At 41.1% G+C, this 25,898-nt stretch overlaps 1 protein-coding gene across 2 annotated transcripts in view; it reads right to left on the bottom strand.

Annotated features, from left to right (window-relative positions):
• Nucleotides 1-25,898, bottom strand: part of kdm6a (lysine (K)-specific demethylase 6A) — a 424,338-nt gene that overhangs the window by 55,832 nt on the left and 342,608 nt on the right. For both annotated transcript variants that reach the window (XM_070893443.1, XM_070893444.1), the window contains 4 exons: nucleotides 25,111-25,521; nucleotides 20,095-20,885; nucleotides 14,006-14,132; nucleotides 13,555-13,660 (listed from right to left, as the gene is read on the bottom strand). In XM_070893443.1, the coding sequence (XP_070749544.1) occupies nucleotides 13,555-13,660; nucleotides 14,006-14,132; nucleotides 20,095-20,885; nucleotides 25,111-25,521 (1,435 nt within the window). The remainder of the gene's footprint in view (nucleotides 1-13,554; nucleotides 13,661-14,005; nucleotides 14,133-20,094; nucleotides 20,886-25,110; nucleotides 25,522-25,898) is intronic.

Below are 25,898 nucleotides of genomic sequence, written 5' to 3'. Positions count from 1 at the left end.
GGTAGCAAAAATGCTTGTGGTTAGAAAGGAGAGTTTTTTTCTGCAATGTGATCAGGGCTATCTCACACATTATGTTGTGTGTAACGAAGCAGGCAACATCTGGGAAACAGACTACAATATAATTGGGTTCAGCGTAAGAACAGGAGAGAAAAAAAAGGGAGGTCAAGGATATTTTAAAAAAGAAGCAATTTATAGCCAGATAAAATGTGAGCTTGACCAGATTAAATGGGGAAAAAATTACAAGTAGAATTGATCAGCAATGGGATTTATTAAACAGGGGATGAAAAGGGTACAAATCAGATGTGTATTGAAGGCTTTGATGGATGAATAGGGAGATAAGGTCAAATTTTAAATTTACAAAAAGATAATTAGCACTTAAAGAGTAAGAAATAAGAAAGTCAGGACAAATATGAACATAGGAAATCTATAAAAATGAAAATGAGAAAAGCAAAGAAGTATGATATAAAATTGGCAAAAAAACAAAGGGAATCAAAAAGACTTGATTCTCAAAGTACATTCATAAAGGCATCCTATAGACACGTTAGTAATTAGAGGATAGTCAAAGTAGGGGTAGGCCAGCTGTGAAATGGAAGAGGCAAGCTTGAGATGGAGGGAATGGTAAAGATATTAAATAAGAATTCTGCCTCCGTTTTCAAAGAGGTGGACATTGAAATTATAGAGGCGAGTGTAAAACAATTAGTGGAGGTATTATTCAGAGAGATGTTACTAAAGAGTTGCTCAAATGTAAGTTTTATATCTGAGAATCCTGAAGGAAGAAATCACAAAGGCTCGGACTATAATTTTCCAAAATTCATTGAAAGAGACAGTGACAAAACAGGAGATTATGGGCCAAATAGTGGTCTATAAGAGGAATAAATTACAATACACTGGAAATACAGGAATTAATCAGAGCCAGGCAGCTAGGATTTAAGTCATGCTTGACCAATGTTATAGAATTCTTTGCAGAAATAACAGAAAGGATAAAGAAAACACTGTGGATATGGTTTGTATGGATTTTTAAAAAGCATTTGATATGTTATCACATAAGAGACTTTTGGCAAAGAATTAAGAGCCGTATAAAGAGAGAGATGGTGAAGGACAGGAAGCAATGATAAAACGAAGGTTCTCAGACTGCAACGATGTGGTGAATGCTGTGCTACAGAGGTGTGCATTGAGACTGCTCTTATTTCAGATATATGAATGACCCGGAGTTAGGAATTTAGGAACAATATTGAAATTTGCTGCTAACATTTTTTTTGAAGGAGGCAGGGGTGTGGTGGTGGGTTGCAGTTTGTCATTAGGACTATGAAAGACTGCAGGACATAGGTACAGATTCAGTTCAATGTAGAAAACTACATCTGGATAGGCAAAAGAATATACCTTAAATATAAAAATACTAAAGAGTAGACGACCAGAATGATCTTGGCATGCAAATGCAAAGGTCATTAAAAGTGGCAGTGCAAGTAGATATTCGGGGGGGGGGGGCGGCGGAAGTGAATGGAAATTTAGTTGTGGTAGGGGACAAAAGTCAGAGAGATAGATACTGTTCTCTGCAGCCGCGACCGGGAGTTCTGAAGTTTGTGTTGCCTGCCAGGGTTAAAGACATCTCCTCGTGGCTGGAGAAGTGTGGGAGGGGGAGGATCCAGTTGTTGTGGTCCACGTAGGATCCAATGACACAGGTAGAACTAGGAATGAGGTTCTGCTGAGAAAGTTTGAGGAGTGCCGTCCAAATTAAAAAGCAGAAACAAAGGTACAGGTTGAAACTCCCTTATCCGGAACCATCCCTCGTCCAGAACCATTCCCGGCCACCAGGTAGCGCATGCGCAGAACTCCGACATGAACAAATTGAAGTCCTTCCTCACTGCCGACTCCCGCAATCGCTGGCCTGATCCCGCGATCCACCACCTCCCTCCTCCGCCCCCATGATTTCTCTGCCGCACTCCGAGCCCCACGCTAGCCAGCCCTGCTATCCCCTTGCTCGGTACCTGTACCATCCAATTTAACGTGACTACCCCTCGTCCGGAAAAATCCCTTATCCAGAACAGGCCAGGTCCCAAGGGTTCTGGATAAGGGAGGTTCAACCTGTAATAATCTCTGGATTGTTACCCGAGTCACGCTGGTATAGGGGATAAACAGATTAGAAAGTTAAATGCGGGGCTCAGAGAGTGGTGTGGGAGGCAGGGATTTTGCTTCATGGGGCACTAGCACCAGTACTGGGGAAAGAGGGAGCTGTTCCGTTGGGATGGGCTCCATTTAAACTGGGCTAGAACCAGTGTCAAGGCTCCAGAGCAGAGCAGAGTTTTGGTTAAAAGTAAACAGAGTGGGTCAGGAGGGACAGAGGACTCAATTTTGGCCAGGAGTTGCTCCGTATTTTTTTTTGGAGTAACCTGCTTTTTCTGGCGTAACATAAAAATTCTCAGTTTCCCCAATCAATTTGCACCAGCGTAACCCACTTAGTTACGTTTTTCTTTCAGGTTAGGTTTTTTCCTTAAAAGGGGGCGTTACCAGCCACCTACACCAGTTCTGTCCATTTAGGCAACTTTGGCCAGCTAATAGTTACTCCATTTCTACTTAGGCCAGCGTATGTGACCACTTCAGAAAACCCTTGCGACGATTTAAAGAATTCGGCGCAGGTAGGTACATCGGAGGCCATTCGGCCTGGGATGGGAAGGGAAGCAGAGAGGACCTGCACCTAAATCAACCAAGCCTTACCCGTAGCAATCTTTGCAAACAAAAACTACTAATAATTCTATAAGAAATAAAAAAATTGAAGTCCTACCTTCATCTTCAAACTGCAATTCACCTTTCTACACTTGGCTCGGGAAGGCAGCTGGCCGGTGCGGGAGCCCACTAGGCCTGGGCTAGTGGCGGGACAACACACCGGGAGGCCACTAGGCCTGGGCTAGGGGCGGGCAGGAGAACATAGAAATCATCGGCAGGTAGGAGCACTATCAGTTCTCCTGCCCGCCCCTAGCCCAACAAAGGAGGCAGAATTTATGAGAGAGAATTTTACCTAAAGGAGCCCAGCAACGGAAATTCGAAGAGAGGGAATGATGTAAATTCAACGCCAATGAGATGGCAAAATAGCAGCAGCGTGAGGAGATTAAACAAATACTTTTGTGTCTGTCTTCATGGAAGACGATGCAAAAAATCTCCCGGAAATAGTGCAGAACCAAGGGTCTAGCGCGAATGAGAAACTGAAAGAAATCAGTATTAGTAAAAAAATAGTACTGGAGAAATGAATGGGACTGAAAGCCAATAAATCCCCTGAACCGGATAGCCTACATCCTAGGGTTTTGAAAGAGGTGACTATAGAGATAATGGATGCATTTGGTTGTTATCTTCCAAAATTCCATAGATTCTAGAAAGGCTCCCATGGATTGGAAACTAGCAAATATAACCCTGCTATTTAAGAAAGGAGGGGGGAGAGAAAACAGGGAACTGTTACAAACTAGTTAAGCCTGACATCAGGAGTAGGAAAAATGCTTGAATCGATTATTACGGGTGTGGTTAACAGAAAATAGGTGCAGGAGCAGGCCATTCGGCCCTTCGAGCCTGCACCACTATTCAATATGATCATGGCTGATCATGCAACTTCAGTAACCGACTCCTGCCGTCTCTCCATATCCCCTGATCCCTTTAGCCATAAGGGCCACATCTAACTCCCTCTTGAATATATCCAACGAACTGGACTCCACAACTTTCTGTGGCAGAGAATTCCACAGGTTCACCACTTTCTGGATGAAAAGGTTTCTCCTCATCTCAGTCCTATATGGCTTACCCATACAGATTCCACATCATCCAAACTAATGTCCTTTCTTACTATCGCGTTAATTTCCTCTTTAACCAGTAACACTGCCCCACCTCCTTTTTCTTTCTGTCTATCCTTCCTGAATATTGAATACCACAGGATGTTGAGTTCCCAGCCTTGGTCACCCTGGAGCATTTCTCCGTAATCCCAATTACATCATATCCGTTAACAGCTATCTGTGCAGTTAATTTATTCACCTTATTACGAATGCTCCTCGTATTGCGACTCAGAGCCTTCAGGCTTGCTTTTTTTTTTTAAGCACTCTTTGTTCTTTTAGAATTATGTTGTAATGTGGCCCTTTTTGATTTTTGCCCTTGCTTTCTCTGCCCTCCACTTTTACTATTCTCCTTTCTATCTTTTGCCTCCGTCTCCCTTTTATTTCCCTATGCCTCCCTGCATAGATTCCCATCCCCTTGCCATATTAGTTTAAACCCTCCCCAACAGCACGAGCAAACACTCCCCCTAGAACATCGGTTCTGGTCCTACCCGGATGCAGACCGTCCGGTTTGTACTGGTCCCACCTCCCCAGAACCAGTTCCAATGTCTCAGGAATTTGAATCCCTCCCCCTTGCACCATTCCTCAAGCCACGTATTCATCTGAACTATCCTGCTATTCCTACTCTGACTAGCACGTGCCACTGGTAGCAATCCTGAGATTACTACCTTTGAGATCCCGCTTTTTAATTCAACTCCTAGCTCCCTAAATTCAGCTTGTATGAACTCATCCCCTTTTTTTAACCTATATCGTTGGTACCTATATGCAACGACAGCTGGCTGTTCACCCTCCCCCTCCAGAATGCCCTGCAGCCGCTAACAGGGCACTTAGAAAATAATAAGATTGGGCAGAGTCAACACGGATTTATGAAAGGGAAAACATGTTTGACAAATCTGTTGAGTTTTTTTTTAAGGTTCCAACTAGCAGAATAGATAAGGGGGAACCAGTGGATGTGATGCATTTGTATTTTCAGAAGGCATTCGATAAGGTGCCACACAAGAGGTTATTAAACAAAATTAGGGCTCATGGGATTGGGGATAATATACTAGCATGGATTAAGGATTGGTAAACGGACAGAAAAGAGAGTAGGAATATGTGGGTCAATTTCGGGTTGGCAGAGTGTAATTAATGGAGTACCGCAAGGATCAGTGCTGAGCCTCAGCTATTCACAATCTATATCAATGATTTGGATGAGGGGACCAAATGTAATATATCCAAGTGTGTTGATACAAAGCTAAGGGAATGTAAGTCGTGAGGAGGATGCAGAGAGGCTTCAATGGGATATAGACAACCTAAGTGAGTGGGCAAGAACATGGCAAATGGAATATATTGTGATGAAATGTGAAGTTATCCACTTTGGTAGGAAAAATAGAAAAGCAGAATATTTTTTAAATGGTGAGAGATTGGGAAATGTTGGTGTTCAGAGGGACCTGGGTGTCCTTGTACATTAATCACTGAAATTTAACATGCAGGTACAGCAAGCAATTAAGAAAGCAAATGGTATGTTGGCCTTTATTACAAGAGGATTCGAGTACACGAGTAAAGACATCTTACTGCAATTATATAAAACCCTGGTGAGACCACACCTGGAGTATTGTGTGCAGTTTTGGTCTCCTTACCGAAGGAAGGATATACTTGCCATAGAGGGAGTGCAACGAAGGTTCACCAGACTGATTCCTGGGATGGGGGGAATTGTCTTATGAGGAGAAATTGAGTAGACTAGGCCTATATTCTCTCGAGTTTAGAAGAATGAGGGGTGATCGCATTGAAACATACAACATTTTTACAGGGCTCGACAAGGTAGAGGCAGGAAGGATGTTTCCTCTGGCTCTGGAGTCTAGAACCAGGGGTCACAATCTCAGAATAAGGGGTCGGCCATTTAGGACTGAGATGAGAAGAAACTTCCTCACTCAGAGGGTGGTGAATCTTTGGAATTCTCTACCCCAGAGGATGTTGAGTCTCTGAATATATTCAAGACCTAGACCGATAAGATTTTTTGATATTAAGGGTATCAAGGGATATGGGGATAGTGCAGGAAAGTGGAGTTGAGGTAGAAGATCAGCCATAATCTTATTGAATGGTGGAGCAGGCTCAAGGGGTCGAATGGCCTACTCCTATTTTCTATGTTCTTATATGGTCATTAACAATAGCAGAATCCTTGATTTTGTATTTACAGGTACAGAATACATAAGCAAGGAAATAATTCTTGTACAGACCTTTAGTTAAGCAGTTGGGAGAATTACATGCAGTACTGGGAATCCCATTACAGGAAGGATGTAAAAACAAGGAAAATGGTAAAGTGAAGATTCTCCAGAACATTATTAGGGATTGGGAGTTAGTTACAAAGAGATGTGAACTGATAAGATTAAGAGGTAACCTGATGAAGGTCTTCCAAGGCTATGAAAGGTTATGATAAGGTAAATATTGGAAGATTGTTTCAACTGATTGTTGAGTTAACATTTAAAATAAGCAGAAAAAGCGTTAATGGGAGGTTAGAAAAAAAAATATTTACATGTAGGGTTCTGAGAAGTAGAATTCTCTGCCACAAATTATTCTTAAAGCAATCTTAATTCCTGAGCCTAGAAATGGTTGGAAATAGCTTTGACTGGTTCTCTGATGAATATCTGCCACTAATAAAGACTTGCTCTGCAGGAAACAGGCCACTAAATTTCCTCACCTCTGGCAACGCCAGGTATTTACAGAAAGGACAGAAAGAAAAGGATGGTTAGGGAATTGGGGTGGTGGGGGAAGAAGAGGCTGACACTTTAAGCAAGTCATTGCTTTTGAGAGGAATTTTACAAAGCTTGTCACTGGAGAATTGCAATAACATTTCAGTCGTTGAGTATATTCAAGAGAGATGGCTATATTTTTTTTAATATTAAGGGTATCAAGAGATATGGGACTAGTGCAGGAAAATGGAGTTGAGGTAGAAGATCAGCCATGATCTTATTGAATGGTGGAGCAGGCTCAAGGGGCCAAATGGCCTGCTCCTATTTTCTATGTTCTTATATGGTCATTATGAATTGCAGAATCCTTGATTTTGTATTTACAGGTACAGAATACGCAAGGTATTTACAGAAAGGACAGAAGGTATGTAAAGAGAAAAAGGTTGGTGAAGACAAACGTAGGTCCCCTGCAGTCAGAATCAGGGGAAGTCATAACGGGGAACAAAGAAATGGCGGATCAATTGAACAGGTACTTTGGTTCGGTATTCACTAAGGAGGATACAAACAACCTTCCGGATATAAAAGGGGTCAGAGGGTCTAGTAAGGAAGAGGAACTGAGGGAAATCTTTATTAGTCGGGAAATTGTGTTGGGGAAATTGATGGGATTGAAGGCAGATAAATCCCCAGGGCCTGATGGCCTGCATCCTAGAGTACTTAAGGAGGTGGCCTTGGAAATAGCGGATGCATTGACAGTCATTTTCCAACATTCCATTGACTCTGGATCAGTTCCTATGGAGTGGAGGGTAGCCAATGTAACCCCACTTTTTAAAAAAGGAGGGAGAGAGAAAACAGGGAATTATAGACCGGTCAGCCTGACCTCAGTAGTGGGTAAAATGATGGAATCAATTATTAAGGATGTCATAGCAGTGCATCTGGAAAATGGTGACATGATAGGTCCAAGTCAGCATGGATTTGTGAAAGGGAAATCATGCTTGACAAATCTTCTGGAATTTTTTGAGGATGTTTCCAGTAAAGTGGACAAAGGAGAACCAGTTGATGTGGTATATTTGGACTTTCAGAAGGCTTTCGACAAGGTCCCACACAAGAGATTAATGTGCAAAGTTAAAGCACATGGGATTGGGGGTAGTGTGCTGACGTGGATTGAGAACTGGTTGTCAGACAGGAAGCAAAGAGTAGGAGTAAACGGGTACTTTTCAGAATGGCAGGCAGTGACTAGTGGAGTGCCGCAAGGTTCTGTGCTGGGGCCCCAGCTGTTTACATTGTACATTAATGATTTAGACGAGGGGATTAAATGCAGTATCTCCAAATTTGCGGATGATACTAAGTTGGGTGGCAGTGTGAGCTGCGAGGAGGATGCTATTAGGCTGCAGAGTGACTTGGATAGGTTAGGTGAGTGGGCAAATGCATGGCAGATGAAGTATAATGTGGATAAATGTGAGGTTATCCACTTTGGTGGTAAAAACAGAGAGACAGACTATTATCTGAATGGTGACAGATTAGGAAAAGGGAAGGTGCAACGAGACCTGGGTGTCATGGTACATCAGTCATTGAAGGTTGGCATGCAGGTACAGCAGGCGGTTAAGAAAGCAAATGGCATGTTGGCCTTCATAGCGAGGGGATTTGAATACAGGGGCAGGGAGGTGTTGCTACAGTTGTACAGGGCCTTGGTGAGGCCACACCTGGAGTATTGTGTACAGTTTTGGTCTCCTAACTTGAGGAAGGACATTCTTGCTATTGAGGGAGTGCAGCGAAGGTTCACCAGACTGATTCCCAGGATGGCGGGACTGACCTATCAAGAAAGATTGGATCAATTGGGCTTGTATTCACTGGAGTTCAGAAGAATGAGAGGGGACCTCATAGAAACGTTTAAAATTCTGACGGGTTTAGACAGGTTAGATGCAGAAAGAATGTTCCCAATGTTGGGGAAGTCCAGAACCAGGGGTCACAGTCTGAGGATAAGGGGTAAGCCATTTAGGACCGAGATGACGAGAAACGTCTTCACCCAGAGAGTGGTGAACCTGTGGAATTCTCTACCACAGAAAGTAGTTGAGGCCAATTCACTAAATATATTCAAAAGGGAGTTAGATGAAGTCCTTACTACTCGGGGGATCAAGGGTTATGGCGAGAAAGCAGGAAGGGGGTACTGAAGTTTCATGTTCAGCCATGAACTCATTGAATGGCGGTGCAGGCTAGAAGGGCTGAATGGCCTGCTCCTGCACCTATTTTCTATGTTTCTATGTTTCTATGTTTCTAAAGAAAAGACATAAGTAAGGATGGTTAGAGAATGGGGGGGTGCCACCACTGAGCCACTCACAGCACACATCATCTTCAGAAATCTGTTAGTCAGATATTGTCATAGACTGTCACATAACATTGGAAAGTCCTACTAAGTCTGTGATACCTACAAATGTCATAGGAAAAGGTTTAAATAGAACCTTTCAATGTAACATGGCAGGACATAGCAAATTTTATATATAGTGAAACAGCTACTGGCCAGGGACACAAAATGGTTTTACTCTAAGTTATGTCTTGCAGTGAATTGTCAAATGAGTAGTACAAATTCAGAATACCCATCCCAGTTTTAGGTAATAATAATTGACAATTAAAGAACATTAATCCAGTGGAACATTTTGGGGATGGTTATAGTGCAAAACTTGCTTTAAGTGTAAATTATAATAATCCAAGATTATAATTCTGGGCATAAAATTTTAAAATAGATTCATTCTGCCATTTTCTTTCCTTCTGCAATTCATACTGTGTTCGTACGTGCTACTTTCATTTCTTTACCACTACAGTAAATACTGTCTGTGCAACTTTGGTCTGCTCCTGAATGATCTGGAATCTTTTGAAGAGCACAAAGTTCCGTATTGCTATTTATCTGTATATTTGCTAGTAACAGCCGTTTCAACATCCAGATTAAAAAGCGGGATAGTCTTTCAGATCTAAAATATTTCTCTTGCCTCCACTCGCCAAAAAAAGCTTGCCAACTCCTTTATTGAAAGATAGTCATTACTGCTGCTGCTAGTAGCCAGGTTAGAATTCTAGATTTGTGCTACATTTCAACTTGGTCATTCCCTGTTGCTCGCATTATGTTGCAAGATAGAATAGGATCCCAGTAGCAAAGTAATCCATATCTTAGGTTGTGGAGAAATTGTCAAGGAGACACACCTTAGCTGCAAAGTGCATCACATGAGTGGAATTGGAGAAGTAATCTCTGACTCAGACAATCCCACCCTCAGTGCTTACATTTTCATCTAGGCAAATGATATTGTTTAGACTAAAAAAATTAATCGTGGTCATTTTTGCATGTACGAATACAAGTTTGCTAAGTACAGTACCTGTACATTAAAGTTAAACAATTATGACAAGGGTAGAGCATCATGTGATTGACCTTGGTGGCTAGCAGGAAATACAAGATTGCGTGGATGAATATTTAAGTAACAAAGGCAACATATTTCTCATAACTTCACACTTACTGTAGATACTCTTGGCTAATGAAACAATTTGCTGAAAAACTAATTAAGTGATACAGGATGTATAGCAGCACAAACACGTATGAAGGGTACTGTAAACTATCACTCTCTTAGGAAAAAGCAACTTCCTGAATTTATAACCTGCGTAAGTATTTAGTTTACTGAGGTGATGAGTTGACATCCAGCAAAAATAAATTTTTGTTCTTTTAGACAAGTTGTTGGTGAAACTGAAAGTAAACTACTTTAAACAAATTTTCACAGATGGCAACGAATATCTGAAGAACCTATGTTGAAATGAAGAATGAGAGATTTATGAAATTGAAGTTCAATACTAAAACAACAACTTGTATTTATATAGCACCTTTAACATAGTAAAATGTCCCAAGGCGCTTCACAGCAATGTTTTAAGATAAAGCAAATAAATTTGACACCAAGTCACATAAGAAATTACGGCAGATGACCAAAAGCTTGGGTCAAAGAAGTAGGTTTTAAGGAGCGTCTTAAAGGAGGTAAGCGAGGTAGAGAGGCAGAGAGGTTTAGGGAGGGAGTTCCAGAGCTTGGGGCCTAGGCAGCTGAAGCACGGCCACCAATGGTTGAGCAGTTATAATCAGGGATGCTCAAGAGGAGCGCTGATAGCTCGGGGAGGTTGAGAGGCTGAAGGAGATTAGAGAGATAGGAAGGGGCCATAGAGGGATTTGAAAATAAGGATGAGAATTTTGAAATCGAGGTATTGCTTAACTGGGAGCCAATGTAAGTCGGTGAGCACAGGAATGATGGGTGAGCAGGACTTGGTGCGAATTAGGACACGGGCAGCCGAGTTTTGGATGATCGCAAGTTTACATAGGGTAGAATGTGGGAGGCCAGCCAGGAGTGCGTGGAGTAGTCAAGTCTAGAGGTAACAAAGACACGGATAAGGGTTTCAGCAGCAGATGAGCTGAGGCAGGGACGGGGATGGGCAATGATAGAGGTGGAAATATCGGTTTTAGTTATGCCGCGGATATGTGGCCGAATGCTCATTTCAGGGTCAAATATGACACCCAGGGCTAGATTTTCGGTTGTCAGCGAAAACGGTAGTTTTACGCCAAAATGACGGTTTTCGCTGCGCTACCATTTTTAGGCCTAAATTACAGCATTTTGTCTAGGTAAAGTCGGCATTGCACAAGGATTCGTGGCGCAAACTGCGAATTTCGGCAACTTTAGTCCGGGGCCAGTAGCGCTGCGAGAGAGACCTGGGGGTGGGGGGGAAGGGAGGAAAGAGAGAGAGAGAGAACAAAAAAAAAAATTGCAAAAAACATTCAAACAACCCTTGCCAACTAAATCGCTGAAAAATAATTTAAAAATAAAGGCCCCAAGTTTCCACATGATTTGCTCCTGATTTTTTTTAGGAGCAACTGGTGTAGAACGGAGTATCTTAGAAATCAGAATTCTCCACATTTAGTTTGCTCCAGTTCTAGTCAGTTAGAACAGTTTCACTTTGGAACAGAATTTTTTTTTCAAAAGGGGGCGTATCCAGCCACTTACGCCTGATTTCAAAGTTTCGTGAGTGAAAACTTACTCCAAACTAACTTAGAATGGAGTATGTGAAGATTTTTGTACGCTTGAAAAAACCTTGTCTACACTTTAGAAAATCAGGCGTAGGTTACAAATCAGGCACAGGGAATGGTGGGGGGTGGGGTATTTAAAGGGAAGTTTACAAACATTAAACACTTCAGTTTTACAAATAAAGACCCATCATCAATAATAAATGATAAATACATCAACAAATCAACCAATAAATCAATCAAAAAAAATTAATAAGAAATAATAATTTTTTTTTTTAAATCAATAAAACATTTTCTACTTACCGACTGCAGCACCGGGAGCCCTCCAACAGCGTGCCCGTCCCCAACACCAGATTTACAGGTAGGTGGCGTTGGGTCGGGTTGGGGGGGTGGTGGGAGGGAGGTCGGTTCGGGTCGGGGGGGAGAGAGGTCAGGTTGGATCCAGTCCGGAGGCGGGGGGGGGGGGGGGGGGAGCGGCTGTCGGGTCCGGTCCGGGGGTTGAGTCGAGTCGGGAAGAAGCAGGAGCTGGCCGTGGGAGGAGCCTTATTCATGCAGCCTCAGTGAGGCCATTGGGCCAGGGCTAGGGGCTGCGTGCTTCGGGCCCCTCCCACAGTTTCGGGCGCCTGGAGCTACTGCACTTGCGTGCCCACTGTAGCGCGCATGTGCAGAGCTCCCGGCACTGTTTTCGGCGCAGGGTCCTAGCTCCGCCCCCTACAGCTCCTGCTGCGCTGCGCTGAGGGCCAGAGGACCTGCAGGGAGGTGGAGAAAACGGAGGGTTTTTTTAGGCGCACTTTGTGGCGCGAAAAACGGGCGTCCAGGTCGGGACTGCGCCGTTCTAGGCGCGGCTTGAAACTTGGGCCCAAAAACTTTAACTTAACTTTTTTTTGCAGGTCTTCATACTTACTGCTGCTGGGCGTGGCGGAGAGTGCCGAAAGTACGACGGTAACGCAATGCGCAGCGTTGTACGTCATTTCACGCCGGCGCTATGTGGAAGTGCCGCCACAAAAAGGTACCCAAACATCCCGCCAACCGGGTTTTCGCCGCGGACAGTCAGATCGTGGCGAAAACCTGGTTGCAAAGTCTCCGAAAATCTAGCCCCTAAGTTGCGAACAGTCTGGTTCAGCCTCAGACAGATCCTAAGGAGAGGGATGGAGTCGGTGGCTAGTGAACGCAGTTTGTAGCGGGGACCAAAGACAATGGCTACGATCTTCCCAATATCTAATTGGAGAAAATTTCTGCTCATCCAGTACTGGATGTCGGACAAGCAGTCTGACAATTTAGAGACCATGGAGGGGTCAAGAAAAGTGATGGTGAGGTAGAGCTGGGTGTCGTCAGCGTACATGTGGATGATGTCACTAAGGGGCAGCAGATAGATGAGAAATAGGAGGGGTCAAGGATAGATCTTTGGGGGACACCAGAGGTAACGATGCAAGAGTGGGAAGAGAAGCCATTGCAGGTGATTTTCTGGCTACGATTAGATAGATAAAAATGGAACCAGGCGAGTGCAGTCCCAACCAGCCGGATGGTGGTGGAGAGGCGTTGGAGGAGGATGGAGTGGTTAACCATGTCAAAGGCTGCAGGCAGGTCGAGAAGGATGAGGAGGGATAGTTTACCTTTGTCAGTCACAAAAGATGTAATTTGTGACTTTGACGAGAGCCGTTTACGTACTGTGGCAGGGGCGGAAACCAGATTGAAGAGATTCAAACATGGAGTTCCGGGAAAGATGGGCACGGATTTGGGAGGCGACAACACCAAGGAATTTGGAGAGGAAAGGAAGGTTGGAGATAGCTTGCAGCTTGCAAGCACAGGTGGGGTCATGGGTTGGTTTTATGAGAGGGGTGATGGCAGCAGATTTGAAGGAGAGGGGGACAGTACCGGAGGAGAGAAAACCGTTAACAATGTCAGTTAACATGAGAGCCAGAAAAGGAAATTGGGTAGTCAGCAGTTTAGTGGGAATAGGGTCAAGGGAGCAGGAAGTGGGTCTCATGGACAAGATGACCGTGTTACTTACATTCTATGTTACTTACATTCAGATTACAGTACCTACCTAGCTTGAGAGCCCCAGCAAGGCCACGGATTACAGTAACAGGGTTGTTGGGGTTCGTACAGAACTGATGAAGTGGAGGAAAGAAAGCATCACGCTTGTTCTCCAACTGCACAAAGAAAAGTTTTACATTAGGTTTTAAAAATAAAAACTAAGCCTCAAACTATCTAGTTTACACTTATGGTTGTAATATTTTACAACTTTTTTGAATGCCTTTAATGACATAGAAAAAAGTAATCAGCAACTAGCCTTCAAAATTGTAATTAAATTGAATTAAAATCTAATAATTACATCAACTGTTAATTTCATTGTATAGAATTTGGGTTAACTAGCTTTAGGTGACGAATATCTGATGGTTTGGTTTTAATGTGTCACTTAGGAACTAATGAAAAAATACAAAAAATATCTCAGATTACTGGTCATCAGTTAAAGCAGCATGTCATGTCCTACTTACATAAATACTAGGTGTAGGAGGGTTTAGCTTGTCCTTTGGCAGCGGTGGGTAGGGTGGTGGTAGTGGTCGAGGAGGTGGACACTTATCGAGTAAAATGCTATTAGATAAACCATTTCTCCCCAGATTTCTGAAAAAAAGGTATTATTTTTGTAACATTACATTTATTAACCCCATTTGTACTAGGTGCACACAGTTAGCAGTTAAATGTAGTGCTAAAAAGACACTGTCCATAAAACCTTTGCCCAAGTGATTTGGTGTTGACTAAATAGTTAGAACAAAAAGTACAGAATATAAATTGAAATTTCAAACAAGCTTACATATTCAAATTCTCCAGAAGAGCACCTTGCAGTCAATAAAAGATTTAACATTTTAGTTCATATACATATCTGATATTTAAATAATGTAGAAAAAATATGCACACAATAAAACACTTGCTCGTCTCAAAAGACTATGTTAAAATAATTTCATTAATGGATGTAAATCACATTCAAGAGCTATTCACAGGCAACTAAAAGATGATAGTTTAACCAGTAATTATTTGTTAAGGGCTTAAGATGTTCGCAGTATACAGAATTTAGGGGATGACTGGGTGTTGCAACGGCCTTTCATCTCTGGGGCCAGGATCAAATCTTCCCAGGCTAATGGGTTGATAGTCCCTTCAGTCTTGTCTGTAAGGATCCAATGTGATACGAATTTGAGCAGTCTCTGTTCAATTCTTAGCAGGCATGCGTGCAAAGCACAGATCAGTCTCTCATTCAGCACTGACTAACAATTTCATTCAAAGAAACTAGAGGATGACTGGTATAAGAAATGGAGAAATGTCACATTGGTGCATGGTGGAGTGATCTGAAGTGGGAAATGGGCACACATTGTTGGGCAGAGTTTTGACCTTAACTCTGCAAGTAACTATGCTATACCAGAATGCTCAATAGTGACCATATGAGCATGAAATGGAAAGTTCATTCCTCAACATGAACATCCCTCACCTTGAGCACACAAATTTAGATTTTTTTTTAAACCCAGTTTGGGATAAATTCATATAAAAAAGTTAATAACCAATTACAATAATTTTAATTCAGGAATTTTGTTGAAAAAGTAATCTCTCTGAAAGGCAAAGTTTGTCAGTTTATAAACACATTGTATGATAAAAAAAATTATACTAAAATTCATTACATTGTAATGCATGTGGCATTACTGTGATAAACATAATCTGACTTCTTCCTCTCCAAATAAACAATTTTTGTCAAACACATTTTAGGAAGAACTTTTAAGGAATCCATTGCAGGGATTGCATAGGTGCTAAAAAAAAAATATACAATTCATGGTTCAAAAGAAACCAGTCACATGTAATAGCCTCCCTATAATAAACAAGCACGTTCCCTAATGCATAAAACATTAGAGCCACTATATTTTAATAAATCCTTTATAATGCATTACATTTAAAATAGAATTATGTGGTAACTCACTAACCCAGGCCTACTAAAACAGTATGTTCTTAGCAATCATACAATACATTGAAAAGAAAACCAGATTAGCCATACCACTTTGGTGAGGTTGTAAGCCGGGGACAGAATGAATTCCTGTGCACCTTCAAGAGGCTAGTTTCAGAGTACAGGACTGAACATACTGCCCCACCAGACCACTTGACTGTGAGCAGAAGGACAAAAAATACACCTTTACCTTAATGTTATATGCTGACCTCTTCTGTATATTCAGACAAACTTTTGAATTTACCACAGAATAACTTGTTATAACTGGATATCAGAAAAGGGAGTTTCACACTTAAAGATTAAAGAGAAAGTGTGAATGATTTGCAGCCATAATTTTCTTTGTTTACTAATTTTAGTAAAAGGTTCTGCCTGTATTATCAGTGACGGAATACAGGTAGAAAGCATGAATAGACTAACCATCTGCATTTAGCACTGCTGTGAGAATGCTCCTGCCCAAAAATGAGTTAAGAAAACAGCAAACAAACAAAAACAAAACATCTTTTGATAAAGAACATAGTAAATGCTAACACAACAGTAATAGAAGATATTACAGACAGTATCTGTTTACCCTAATGTAACTCTTAATTTATTTATTGTATTGTAGTGGCACAAACTCCATCAAAATTATGCTTGGAACAAGATAGAACCTTCTGGTTTATTAAAGTAATACACAGTCTCCTCTATGTGTGTACTGTTTGTTTCCATGTATCAAAGCAACATTTCGTTTTAGAAGAACACGATTTGAAACACATACGAGGGATTAATTGCAGACTGAGTTAGCCTATTCAGGAATTAACCACCACCAGATTTGTATTTTGATGTCCTCTGACAAAATGAGAAGTTCATATATATATTTTTAAATTTGAGGGGGAGGAAAACATCATTTGAGAACCCATTCAGCAGCCACTCCATTGATGACAAATTCAATATTTTTGTTTTTTTTGGGGGGGGGGGGGGAAGACGAGAGGATAAAGCTGCTTATGTATTAGCTGTATACTATAAATTTTGCACTGCAAAGGAATTTTTTTTAATTGAAAAATGTCCCTTGGAGGCACTCATTAATAACTGTAATTTCTTAAATTTGGAACCGCTATCTGCAAAACCTCAATGTTGAGTTTATTTCCACAAAACAGCATAAAATGCTAAATTGTAGGCACCATTTGTTTTTAAGTTAGTTATTATTCTACCAAAACATTTAGATGTAGATAAGTTATATCACAGCAATATTGTTCCTGATAGCCAGGTACAGATCGTTAGCTAGATATAGATCATTAGCCAGGTGGAGATTAGTTAATAGATTTTTTGATTTAGAAAACTGCAAGTGGACACAACAGTTTTAATATGGAAATTAAACATTTGAAGTAGAAAATGTGTGTGCATCAAGTGAATAACCATTTATCAAATTACAGTACTTAAAGCAAAGTTATTTTTATTTAAAAAATAGTCTGTGGAAGATATCAGCTAGAGTCACCAACTTTATAAAGTAAATATGAACAAACGAGAGGATTTAAGTATCAATGAAAGATGAAAAGCCTTATTTGGGACAGGCTTGTGGACCAGTCTGTCCTTTTTTGTATGTTCATAATTAAATAGGCCAAATGACTCCAAAGGATATTACCCACAAGGAACCAAACTTAAATTTAATAGTGTTCCAATAGAATAATTCTTTGATATGACTTGAGTGGATAACACCAGTTATAAAACCTTATGGAAGATACTTGAGAGTCAGTGTCTGCAAGTTGTTCATTTCATTGGAGTAGTGATTACCACATTTCAAACAGATTATAGAAGGTGCTTAATGGTTCCCTCAAATGTATTTTTTTATTGCAAGGGGGCTAAAAATTCGCTGACTTGGCAACCGTTTTTTCGGCGATATTTCGCCATTTTTGGCGAAAAACGGTGCGGCGGGAAATTCAGAGAAGTCTTGCGGAGGCGCTTTTCAAATACCACTGGTGAGGAGTGCCGCCGAGCAAGACTCAAAATATTGTTTTCTGCAAAAATTTGGCTCCAAGCGCACCAGTATTTAGGACGAAAAAAAACGCAAAGGAAAAAGTTGCGTTGCAGCCCTTGGATCAGCGGCAAGTATGAAGACCTGCAAAAAACGTAAGTTAAGTTTTTACTTTTTAATTCTTTTGCAGCGATTCGCTAGTTAAGTATCTTGTGAATGTAGTTAAGTATCTTGTGAATAGGCCCAACTCGCAGCGGTATCAGCCTCGGAGTAAAGTTGGCGAGGATCGCGGTTTACGACACGAATCCTCGTGCAACACTGATTTTTACCGCTGCGCAAATTGAAGCTTGAATTTACTGTCTCATAGCCATAGCATGCCATAATGATCATTTGGGCAAAAAAATAATTAATTATCGCCAAGAACCGAATTTCTAGCCCAATGTTTCAATTAATTTATTAAAAATGCATCACGTTAAAAGACACACATTTCCTTTCTTCGTATCATCTATTTAATTTCAGATTGCGTTTATCTACCTAGAAATTATCCACCCAGTCATCTTTTGTGTTTCAATTGGAATTATATATTTTTTTTTTAAAGTCACTTGGAAGCATGGAAACAACAGCAACATTTAAAGAGAAGGATATATATATCATTGTGCAATTTATAGTTAGCAATCAACAGATCCACCCGTAGCATCATTTTATCAGTGATGGCACCAATACATATGGCAATTTATGTTAAGTCTACTTGCAAGGTCTTGAGTAAATTGGGATTTTCTCATTCTGCTATTGCATACAAATATTGGACAGTGCACAATAGAATGAGCAAATTCTTATGTCACTTATACTCGTTAATCGGATCATTAGCAGCTTGATAAGTATTAAAGGATTATTATTGTAGTTGCATTGTGATTGGCCTTTATTTGCTGTAGTCATTTCTAATAACGGAATAGCATTGTACAAAATCACCGATTTAAAAACTGCCATTCTGTTAACAGGTCATGAATACCTGTTTTTTTTTTTAAAAAGGGGGTTTACTAACTTTTTTTTGGAACAGAGGAACTTATAGCCCTCAAGTTTAGGTTACACTTTGTTTCTTTTTTAAATATATAGAATTCTCCAAAGTATAGATTTTCAAAAAGGGGTTCCCAAATCCCGAGGGGGGTGGCGGGGCAGTCTCGAAGTTATCATGTCTGTAGGAAAAGCTTAAAAAACTATGGTTTCAACAGGGCTTACGAAAAATCTAAATAGAGGTGCCCATCCATAATTTTTAAAAGCCTGTTTACCATCTAAATAGAGCAGCCTATAGTCAGACACATTCTAATGGGCATTAGCTTTCAGGTTTCAGAACTTTCAGGTTGAAATAATTTCTACAGGAGAAAGAGATTTTTTTCATCTGTTCACCTTCGATTTAATAAGGGCTCTACCATGTATATGAACTGCGGTCTAATTAGAAGGCCTTCAGATACAGACCTGCAATAAGACAATTTCTCTACAATGTGACAAAAATCAGACAATTTTTCTCCCAAGAAGTAAAGTTAAACCTGAAAAAATACACATTTAAAAGAGGATTCCTGAGAAGATGACACTGTTTTACTCATCTATCATAACAACTTCACATTAGTCGACAAATCATACCTTTGATAAAGTGGTCGCATTTACTCCTAATCTATTGGAATTTTAGTGCCCACAGAAACTATGAAGATGCACACCAAGGTTCCCAGAGTTGCACAAGACTAAATTTTCTACAAGATTCCCAGCAGTGAAGTTATTTAGTGCATCATCAAACACTTTACTCAGGACTCAGTGAAAATTAAACAAAAGGAGGACTAAATGAGACTGATAAAATAGCAGAAAATCAAATGAAGGAAGAAGGGAAAATAAAAGTGATAGAAGAATATGCGAGCTGGAGAAACAGCAGTGAAAAAATACAAGACTGAAAAGATATTAAAAGGAGAAGGAAATTTTTTTTTTAAAGTGACAAGAAAGAATTGGGTGAGATATTAAAAGGCACCGAGACACCCCTAGAAGTGTTCTTTGGCAGTAGCTTTGTGACCAAGATACTGCCTTCGGCGGTTCAGACCACCACCTTTTCTGGTCAAATTACCCAATTACTAACCTTTACAGGCTTTCTCCAGCCATTGAGGAAGGTTTGGTGACCAGAAAATGAAGTCATCAGCTAAACTTACAAACTGTCAGACTTACTCTTGAAGCAGATCAGTAGTTTAAAAGGGCTGGCTTGCCCATCTAATTTATTTTCTACTGCCATCGTGTTCAGCTCATCTCCCACAGTCATTACAATTGTTACCCCCACCATTTCTTCTTTCCCCACCAAAATTGCTTTTCTTCATGAGCCTGAATTGTATCGCTATATTAACAGTCACTGTAAATAAAACTCATTAAAAAATACATTTCCAATTTGATGTTGCTGAGCTCCCACCCCACCAGCCCAACCAAAATTAAACCATTTCAGTTAAACACATCTGCATTTTTATACATTAAAAGACCTATTTTAACCATATACTTGACCAGTTGTAATCCTTAGGATTTTTTTGATATTTGTAAATTGGTCACTTTAGTAACAACAGTAATATTCAGCATTTTCTTACAAAATCAGTGTAAAACAGCACTTCTAAGTAAAACAGAATTACCTGCATGCCTTTAGCACTTCTGATGAACTGGGGTATATAGAGACAGAGGTTGAAGATGTAAGTTGAGGACTAGGTTTGTGAATAGTTATTGGTGGGTCCATTTTACAGGGACTTTGAGAGTCCTCCCCCACACCTTTTCCATTGACTTTATGTCCCAGTCCACTCTGAGGGCTGTTAAGGCTGGTAACACTGTTAGCAATAGTTTGTTCAGTGGATTTAGGAGATGGAGTTGCAGTAGAAACAGCTGAAGATGGTGAAGAGGCAACTGAATTCTCAGTCTTTGTGTGAACAGCTGGATGGATGTTGTTAACTTTATCGCAAGACACAGAACCCCCATTATTATTATTGGGTTTCCCCATCAACAAGGCAGAGAGCTGAGGATTGTCTGAACTAAGTACACCTGGTGACTTGGACTCTCCGTGACTTGAACTTGAAACAGCATTTGCTATCGCTTGATGGACATGATTAGGAAGTCCTTCTACGCTGGCAGTGCTGTTAGGTGTCCCTCCAGAATGCCTGTTTGTTTCAGGCACTGTTGAAGCATTTCCTGAAGGCTTGCTCTCTTTGGTTAAGGTAATGCCTTGTTGTCCACCTGAGGTAGCAGTGTAAGAGGAGAGGTGATTGAGAGCAGCCCCCTGCGTTGTTAGTGAATTGCTAGGCATGGCAGGATGTCCAACCTGATTCTGAATACCAGTGCCAGCTGCCTGGAAATGCTGGGAATGCCCAGTGGAAGAGAGAGGTCGTTCACCATTAGGACCTGCCGAATGTGAACTCTGACCTTTGTTCAGCCCCTGAAAGAGAAGTAGTAGACACTGATTTAATGGCGTTAAACATCAATTTCCACTTTATAGTGTGTCTCTAATATTAAAAAAAATACCCAGTTGCTTCACAGATAGGAGTATAGAAAATGGATGTCAAGATAGGAAAGGAGAAATTATCAGGAGTGACCTCAATCTTGTTCGAAGACAAATTATGAGATTCTCTGAAGAGAAGTGGAGATGCTGAAAGGTTTGGGGAAGCAATTCCAAAGAATAAGACTCATGCATCTAAAGTCTCTGCTGACAATGCCAAGGGAAGGGGGAGAAAGAGGAAATCATCACACAAGAGGCCTGGAGTCTCAGGAATGGAGAGTTCGGGAGTGGGGGTGGATGTGGATTTATTGATGAGAACAGGATTTAAAATGCTATTGGACAGGAAGTCAAACTGGATGCCAAGACTAGTTCAGCCCAATACGGTCCTGGGGAGGTGGATGGAATCAGTGGCAACAGAGCAGAGTTTATGATGGAGCCAAAGGTAATGACTTTGGTCTGTCCAATGTTGAATTTGCATGAAATTGAGACTCATCCAAGATTGAATGTTGCAAAAGTTGCCTGACAACAGAGACAGTTGAGAGGTGTAGTGGAAAAGGATAGAAGCTGGTTGGCACTGGCAACTGGAATCTTGCTTCATGTCTGCAGCTGATGTTGCAGAGAAGCGGCATGTAGATAAAGAGGAGGAGAGAGCCAAAGAGATCCTTGGGGAGGTTCAGAGGTGACAGTGTAAGTGGAGATGCTCTGGCTATGTTTGGATAAGTAGGAGTGGAACAACACGAGAGCAGTTCCATGGAAATAGGAGAGAGAGGTGTTGGAGATGGATAATGTAAATTAATGTATTAAATCGTATGGAGAGGTTGAAGAGGGATAGTGCACCACAATCAGAGGATGTCGTTCATGCCTTTCATTGGTGCTGTGGGAGGGGCAAAAGCTGGACTGGAGGGATTTAAACAAGTTACAAAGGGATGAGTATGGAACGGAGATGACGACTAATTCATTGACATCTAAAAGGGAGGTTTTTAGATGTGGCGGTAGTTGGCGAGGATGGAAGGGTCAACTAAGTGTTTATTTTTTTTTAAATAAGGGGGTGATAATAGCAGTTTTGAAACATAGAAAATAGGTGCAAGAGTAGGCCATTCAGCCCTTCGAGCCTGCACCACCATTCAATAGGATCCTGGCTGATCATTCACCTCAGTATCCCTTTCCTGCTTTCTCTCCATACCCCTTGATCCCTTTAGCCGTAAGGGCCATATCTAACTCCCTCTTTAACATATCTAACTAACTGGCATCAACAACTTTCTGTAGTAGAGAATTTCACAGGTTAACAACTCTCTGAGTGAAGAAGTTTCTCTTCATCTCGGTCCTAAATGGTTTACCCCTTATCCTTAGACTGTGACCACTGGTTCTGGACTTCCCCAATATCTGGAACATTCTTCCTGCATCTAACCTGTCCAGTCCCGTCAGAATTTGATATGTTTCTATGAGATCTCCTCTAATTCTTCTAAACTCCAGTGAATACAGGCCCAGTCGATCCAGTCTCTCCTCATAAGTCAGTCCTGCCATCCCGGGAATCAGTCTGGTGAACCTTCGCTGCACTCCTTCAATAGCAAGAACGTCCTTCCTCAGATTAGGAGACCAAAACTGAACACAATATTCCAGGTGAGGCCTCACCAAGACCTTGTACAACTGCAGTAAGACCTCCCTGCTCCTATATTCAAATCCCCTAGCTATGAAGGCCAACATGCCATTTGCCTTCTTCACTGCCTGCTGTACCTGCATGCCAACTTTCAATAACTGATGTACCATGACACCCAGGTCTCGTTGCACCTCCCCTTTTCCTAATCTGCCACCCTTCAGATAATATTCTGCCTTCATGGTTTTGCCATCAAAATGGATAACCTCACATTTATCCACATTATACTGCATCTGCCATGCATTTGCCCACTCACCTAACCTGTCCAAGTCATCCTGCAGCCTCTTAGCATCCTCCTCACAGCTCACACCGCCAATTTAGTGTCATCTGCAAACTTGGAGATATTACATTCAATTCCTTCATCTAAATCATTAATGTATATTGTAAATTGCTGGGGTCCCAGCACTGAGCCCTGGCGGCACCCCACTAGTCACTGCCTGCCATTCTGAAAAGGACCCGTTTATCCCAACTCTCTGCTTCCTGTCTGCCAACCAGTTCTGTATCCACATCAGTACATTACCCCAAATACCATGCGCTTTGATTTTGCACACCAATCTCTTGTGTGGGATCTTGTCAAAAGCCTTTTGAAAGTCCAAATACACCACATCCACTGGTTCTCCCTTGTCCATTCTACTAGTTACATCCTCAAAAAATTGTCAAGCATGATTTCCCTTTCATAAATCCATGCTGACTTGGATCGATCCTGTCACTGCTTTCCAAATGCACTATTTCATCTTTAATAATTGATTCCATTTTTTGATTCCATTGCCTGAGGAGAGGAAACCATTGACACCGTCGGCTAGCATTGAGGCCCAGAAAGGAATTTGGATGACCGAATGAGCTTAGGAGGGGGCAGAATGGGAAAAAACATATTTTCACTGCAGATGTAATAAGGGTGTTAAATGTGTATGCCTGGAGAGGAAGAGAAGTATCCATTCCTCTTACCTGTTCATTTAATAAACTGATCTACACCAAACCTTCTTCGTGGCTATGGTGTTAAACTATATTACAGGTTAACCATGTAACAGAAGTGTAAGAGTTGTTTCTGCAAACATAATTCACTTCCAGTTTTAATAAAATGTAGTAAAATATTAAATTTGTCTTACCTACTCCAAGTCAAAAAAAGGTCAAGAAATGAAGAGTGCATCTTAATGTTACCAAGTACAGAGGTATATTCCAGTAACAAAAATAATCATACTTTAAATGGATATAGCGCCTTTTACATAGTAAAACATCCCAAGGCACTTCACAGGAGCGTTATCAAACAAAATTTGACACTAAGCTACATAAGGAAATATTAGGACAGGTGACAAAAAGCTTGGTCACAGGGGTAGGTTTTAAGGAGCGCCTTAAAGGAGGAGAGAGGTGTAGAAAGTTGGAGAGGTTTATGGAGGGAATTCCAGAGCTTAGGGCCTCGGCAGCTGAAAGCACAGTAACCAATAGTTGAGCGATTATAATCAGGGATGAGCAGGAGTCCAGAACAGGAGGAGAGCAGAGATCTCGGAGGGTTGTAGGGCTGGAGGAGGATACAGAGATAGGGAGAGACGAGGCCCTGGAGGGATTTGAAAACAAGGATGAGAATTTTAAAACTGAGGTGTTGGCTGACCAGGATCCAATATAGGTCAGCGAGCACGGAGGTGATGGGTGAATGGGACTTCATGCTAGTCATGGAAACAGACAGCAGAGTTTTGTTTGAGCTCAAGTTTATGGAGGGTGGAAGATGGGAGGCCAGCCAGGAGTGTTAGAATAGTTAAGTCTAGCAGTAACCAAGGCCTGGATGAAACCAATTTAGAGCCAAATTTGATCCTATGTCATATTTAGGTAGGAGATAAGAATCTGATACAACAATGGCCTAACATAATCAAATTGCAGATGTTAGTAACAGCATTTTTAAAAACTTTCCAAGCCCAACTTCAAACTACATTTGATATGTTCTACAAGTTAATCCTGTGAAAAGCAATTATTTTAAGATCAATGAACCACTATGCACAAAATTTGGGGAAACAAGCAAAAAAAAAAAGACTATCTTCCAATTAAGAGATTTGTTCTGTTGCAACAAAAATCAACTGTGGTTAAGCAATATATTGGTCACTTTAGAATATTTGCTTGCAAATGGTTGAAAGTTTAACTCTTGACTATGAGCTTTAACTTCTATTGCAGTACAAGTGTAACAAAGCATAAAACTGCAATAATGTCACTTTACCCAATAGTAACACTGGTCCTGCTAAGCTGTGCAGGAGGCTGGAGGTCCCGCGCAGGCTGCTCACCGGCTTTTCAATGGAAGAAACTGTGCATGCGCAAAAATTTGAATGGGCCAGTTTTTTGGGTGCCAGCTAAATATGCACCCCAATTATTATTTTTTTTAAAAAGAGGGAACACTGATAATAAACCAACATTAGCAAACCTGGGTCATTGCTAAGCTCAGCCCTTCAGGCTCAACAGGTTATGTCAAATTAATTACTAAACAAAATATCAACAGTAAGAATTAAGACTGCTTAAGCAATTATTTACCTGAGTGGAGTTAACAAGTTGGTTTTTCCACGGCTCCTCTGCGCTGCTGGTCAGGTTTGTGCGGTTATGAGGTAGAGTTAGTGCGTTTTGCTGCAGGTAAGGCACATTTCCATTGCTTCCACTTCCTGTTACATGATTATTGCCTATAGAAATAGTGTCTGTATTACCCAGCATTCCCGTAGTGCTGCATGTTACTGGGCCTCTGGATGGTTCAGCAGGAAAAGGTCCATTAGCCATTAGCTGTCCAGGAGGGACAGGACGGATTCCAGACTGAACAATGCGATCAGGCACTCTGGTTAGAGTGACATGAGGCTGCTGACCAGAAATAGAGTTTGTAGGCAGTGATGATCCCAGCGTTGGCCCGTTAGGAATTCCTGTAGGCCGTACCTGTGCAACTGTCGCCTGTCTCATCTGAATAAAGCAGAAAAATTGTTCAGTGAATAATTTCAACACTAGACTTTAGTCATCTTCACTTCACAAAATGATTTTTAGCAAATAAAATGCATCATATAAAGTTATTTTTATATCAAATTAATATTTTTAGGGCACTGAAAGTCACTTTTTAACCAGAAAGCTCCAAGAAAGGTCACAAACTCATCAGAATGTCTTAATTTTGGGAATGAGAAATAGAGGATGGGAAGAATAGAAAGCAGCATTAGTGCAGCATTAATTTAACACACTTCAACCAGTAAAGTTAAGAATATGGTAAGCAGTCTTCATACTATTGATCGGCCTTTAGCCAATAATTAAGCAGTACAGGCTAGGTCCCTCAAACTGCACAAGCTAGG

The sequence above is a fragment of the Pristiophorus japonicus genome, chromosome 11, assembly GCF_044704955.1.
Source record: "Pristiophorus japonicus isolate sPriJap1 chromosome 11, sPriJap1.hap1, whole genome shotgun sequence".
Taxonomy (NCBI): domain Eukaryota; kingdom Metazoa; phylum Chordata; class Chondrichthyes; family Pristiophoridae; genus Pristiophorus; species Pristiophorus japonicus.
The sequence above is the reverse complement of the archived record's forward strand: the minus strand, read 5'-3'. Positions and strand labels throughout refer to the sequence as shown.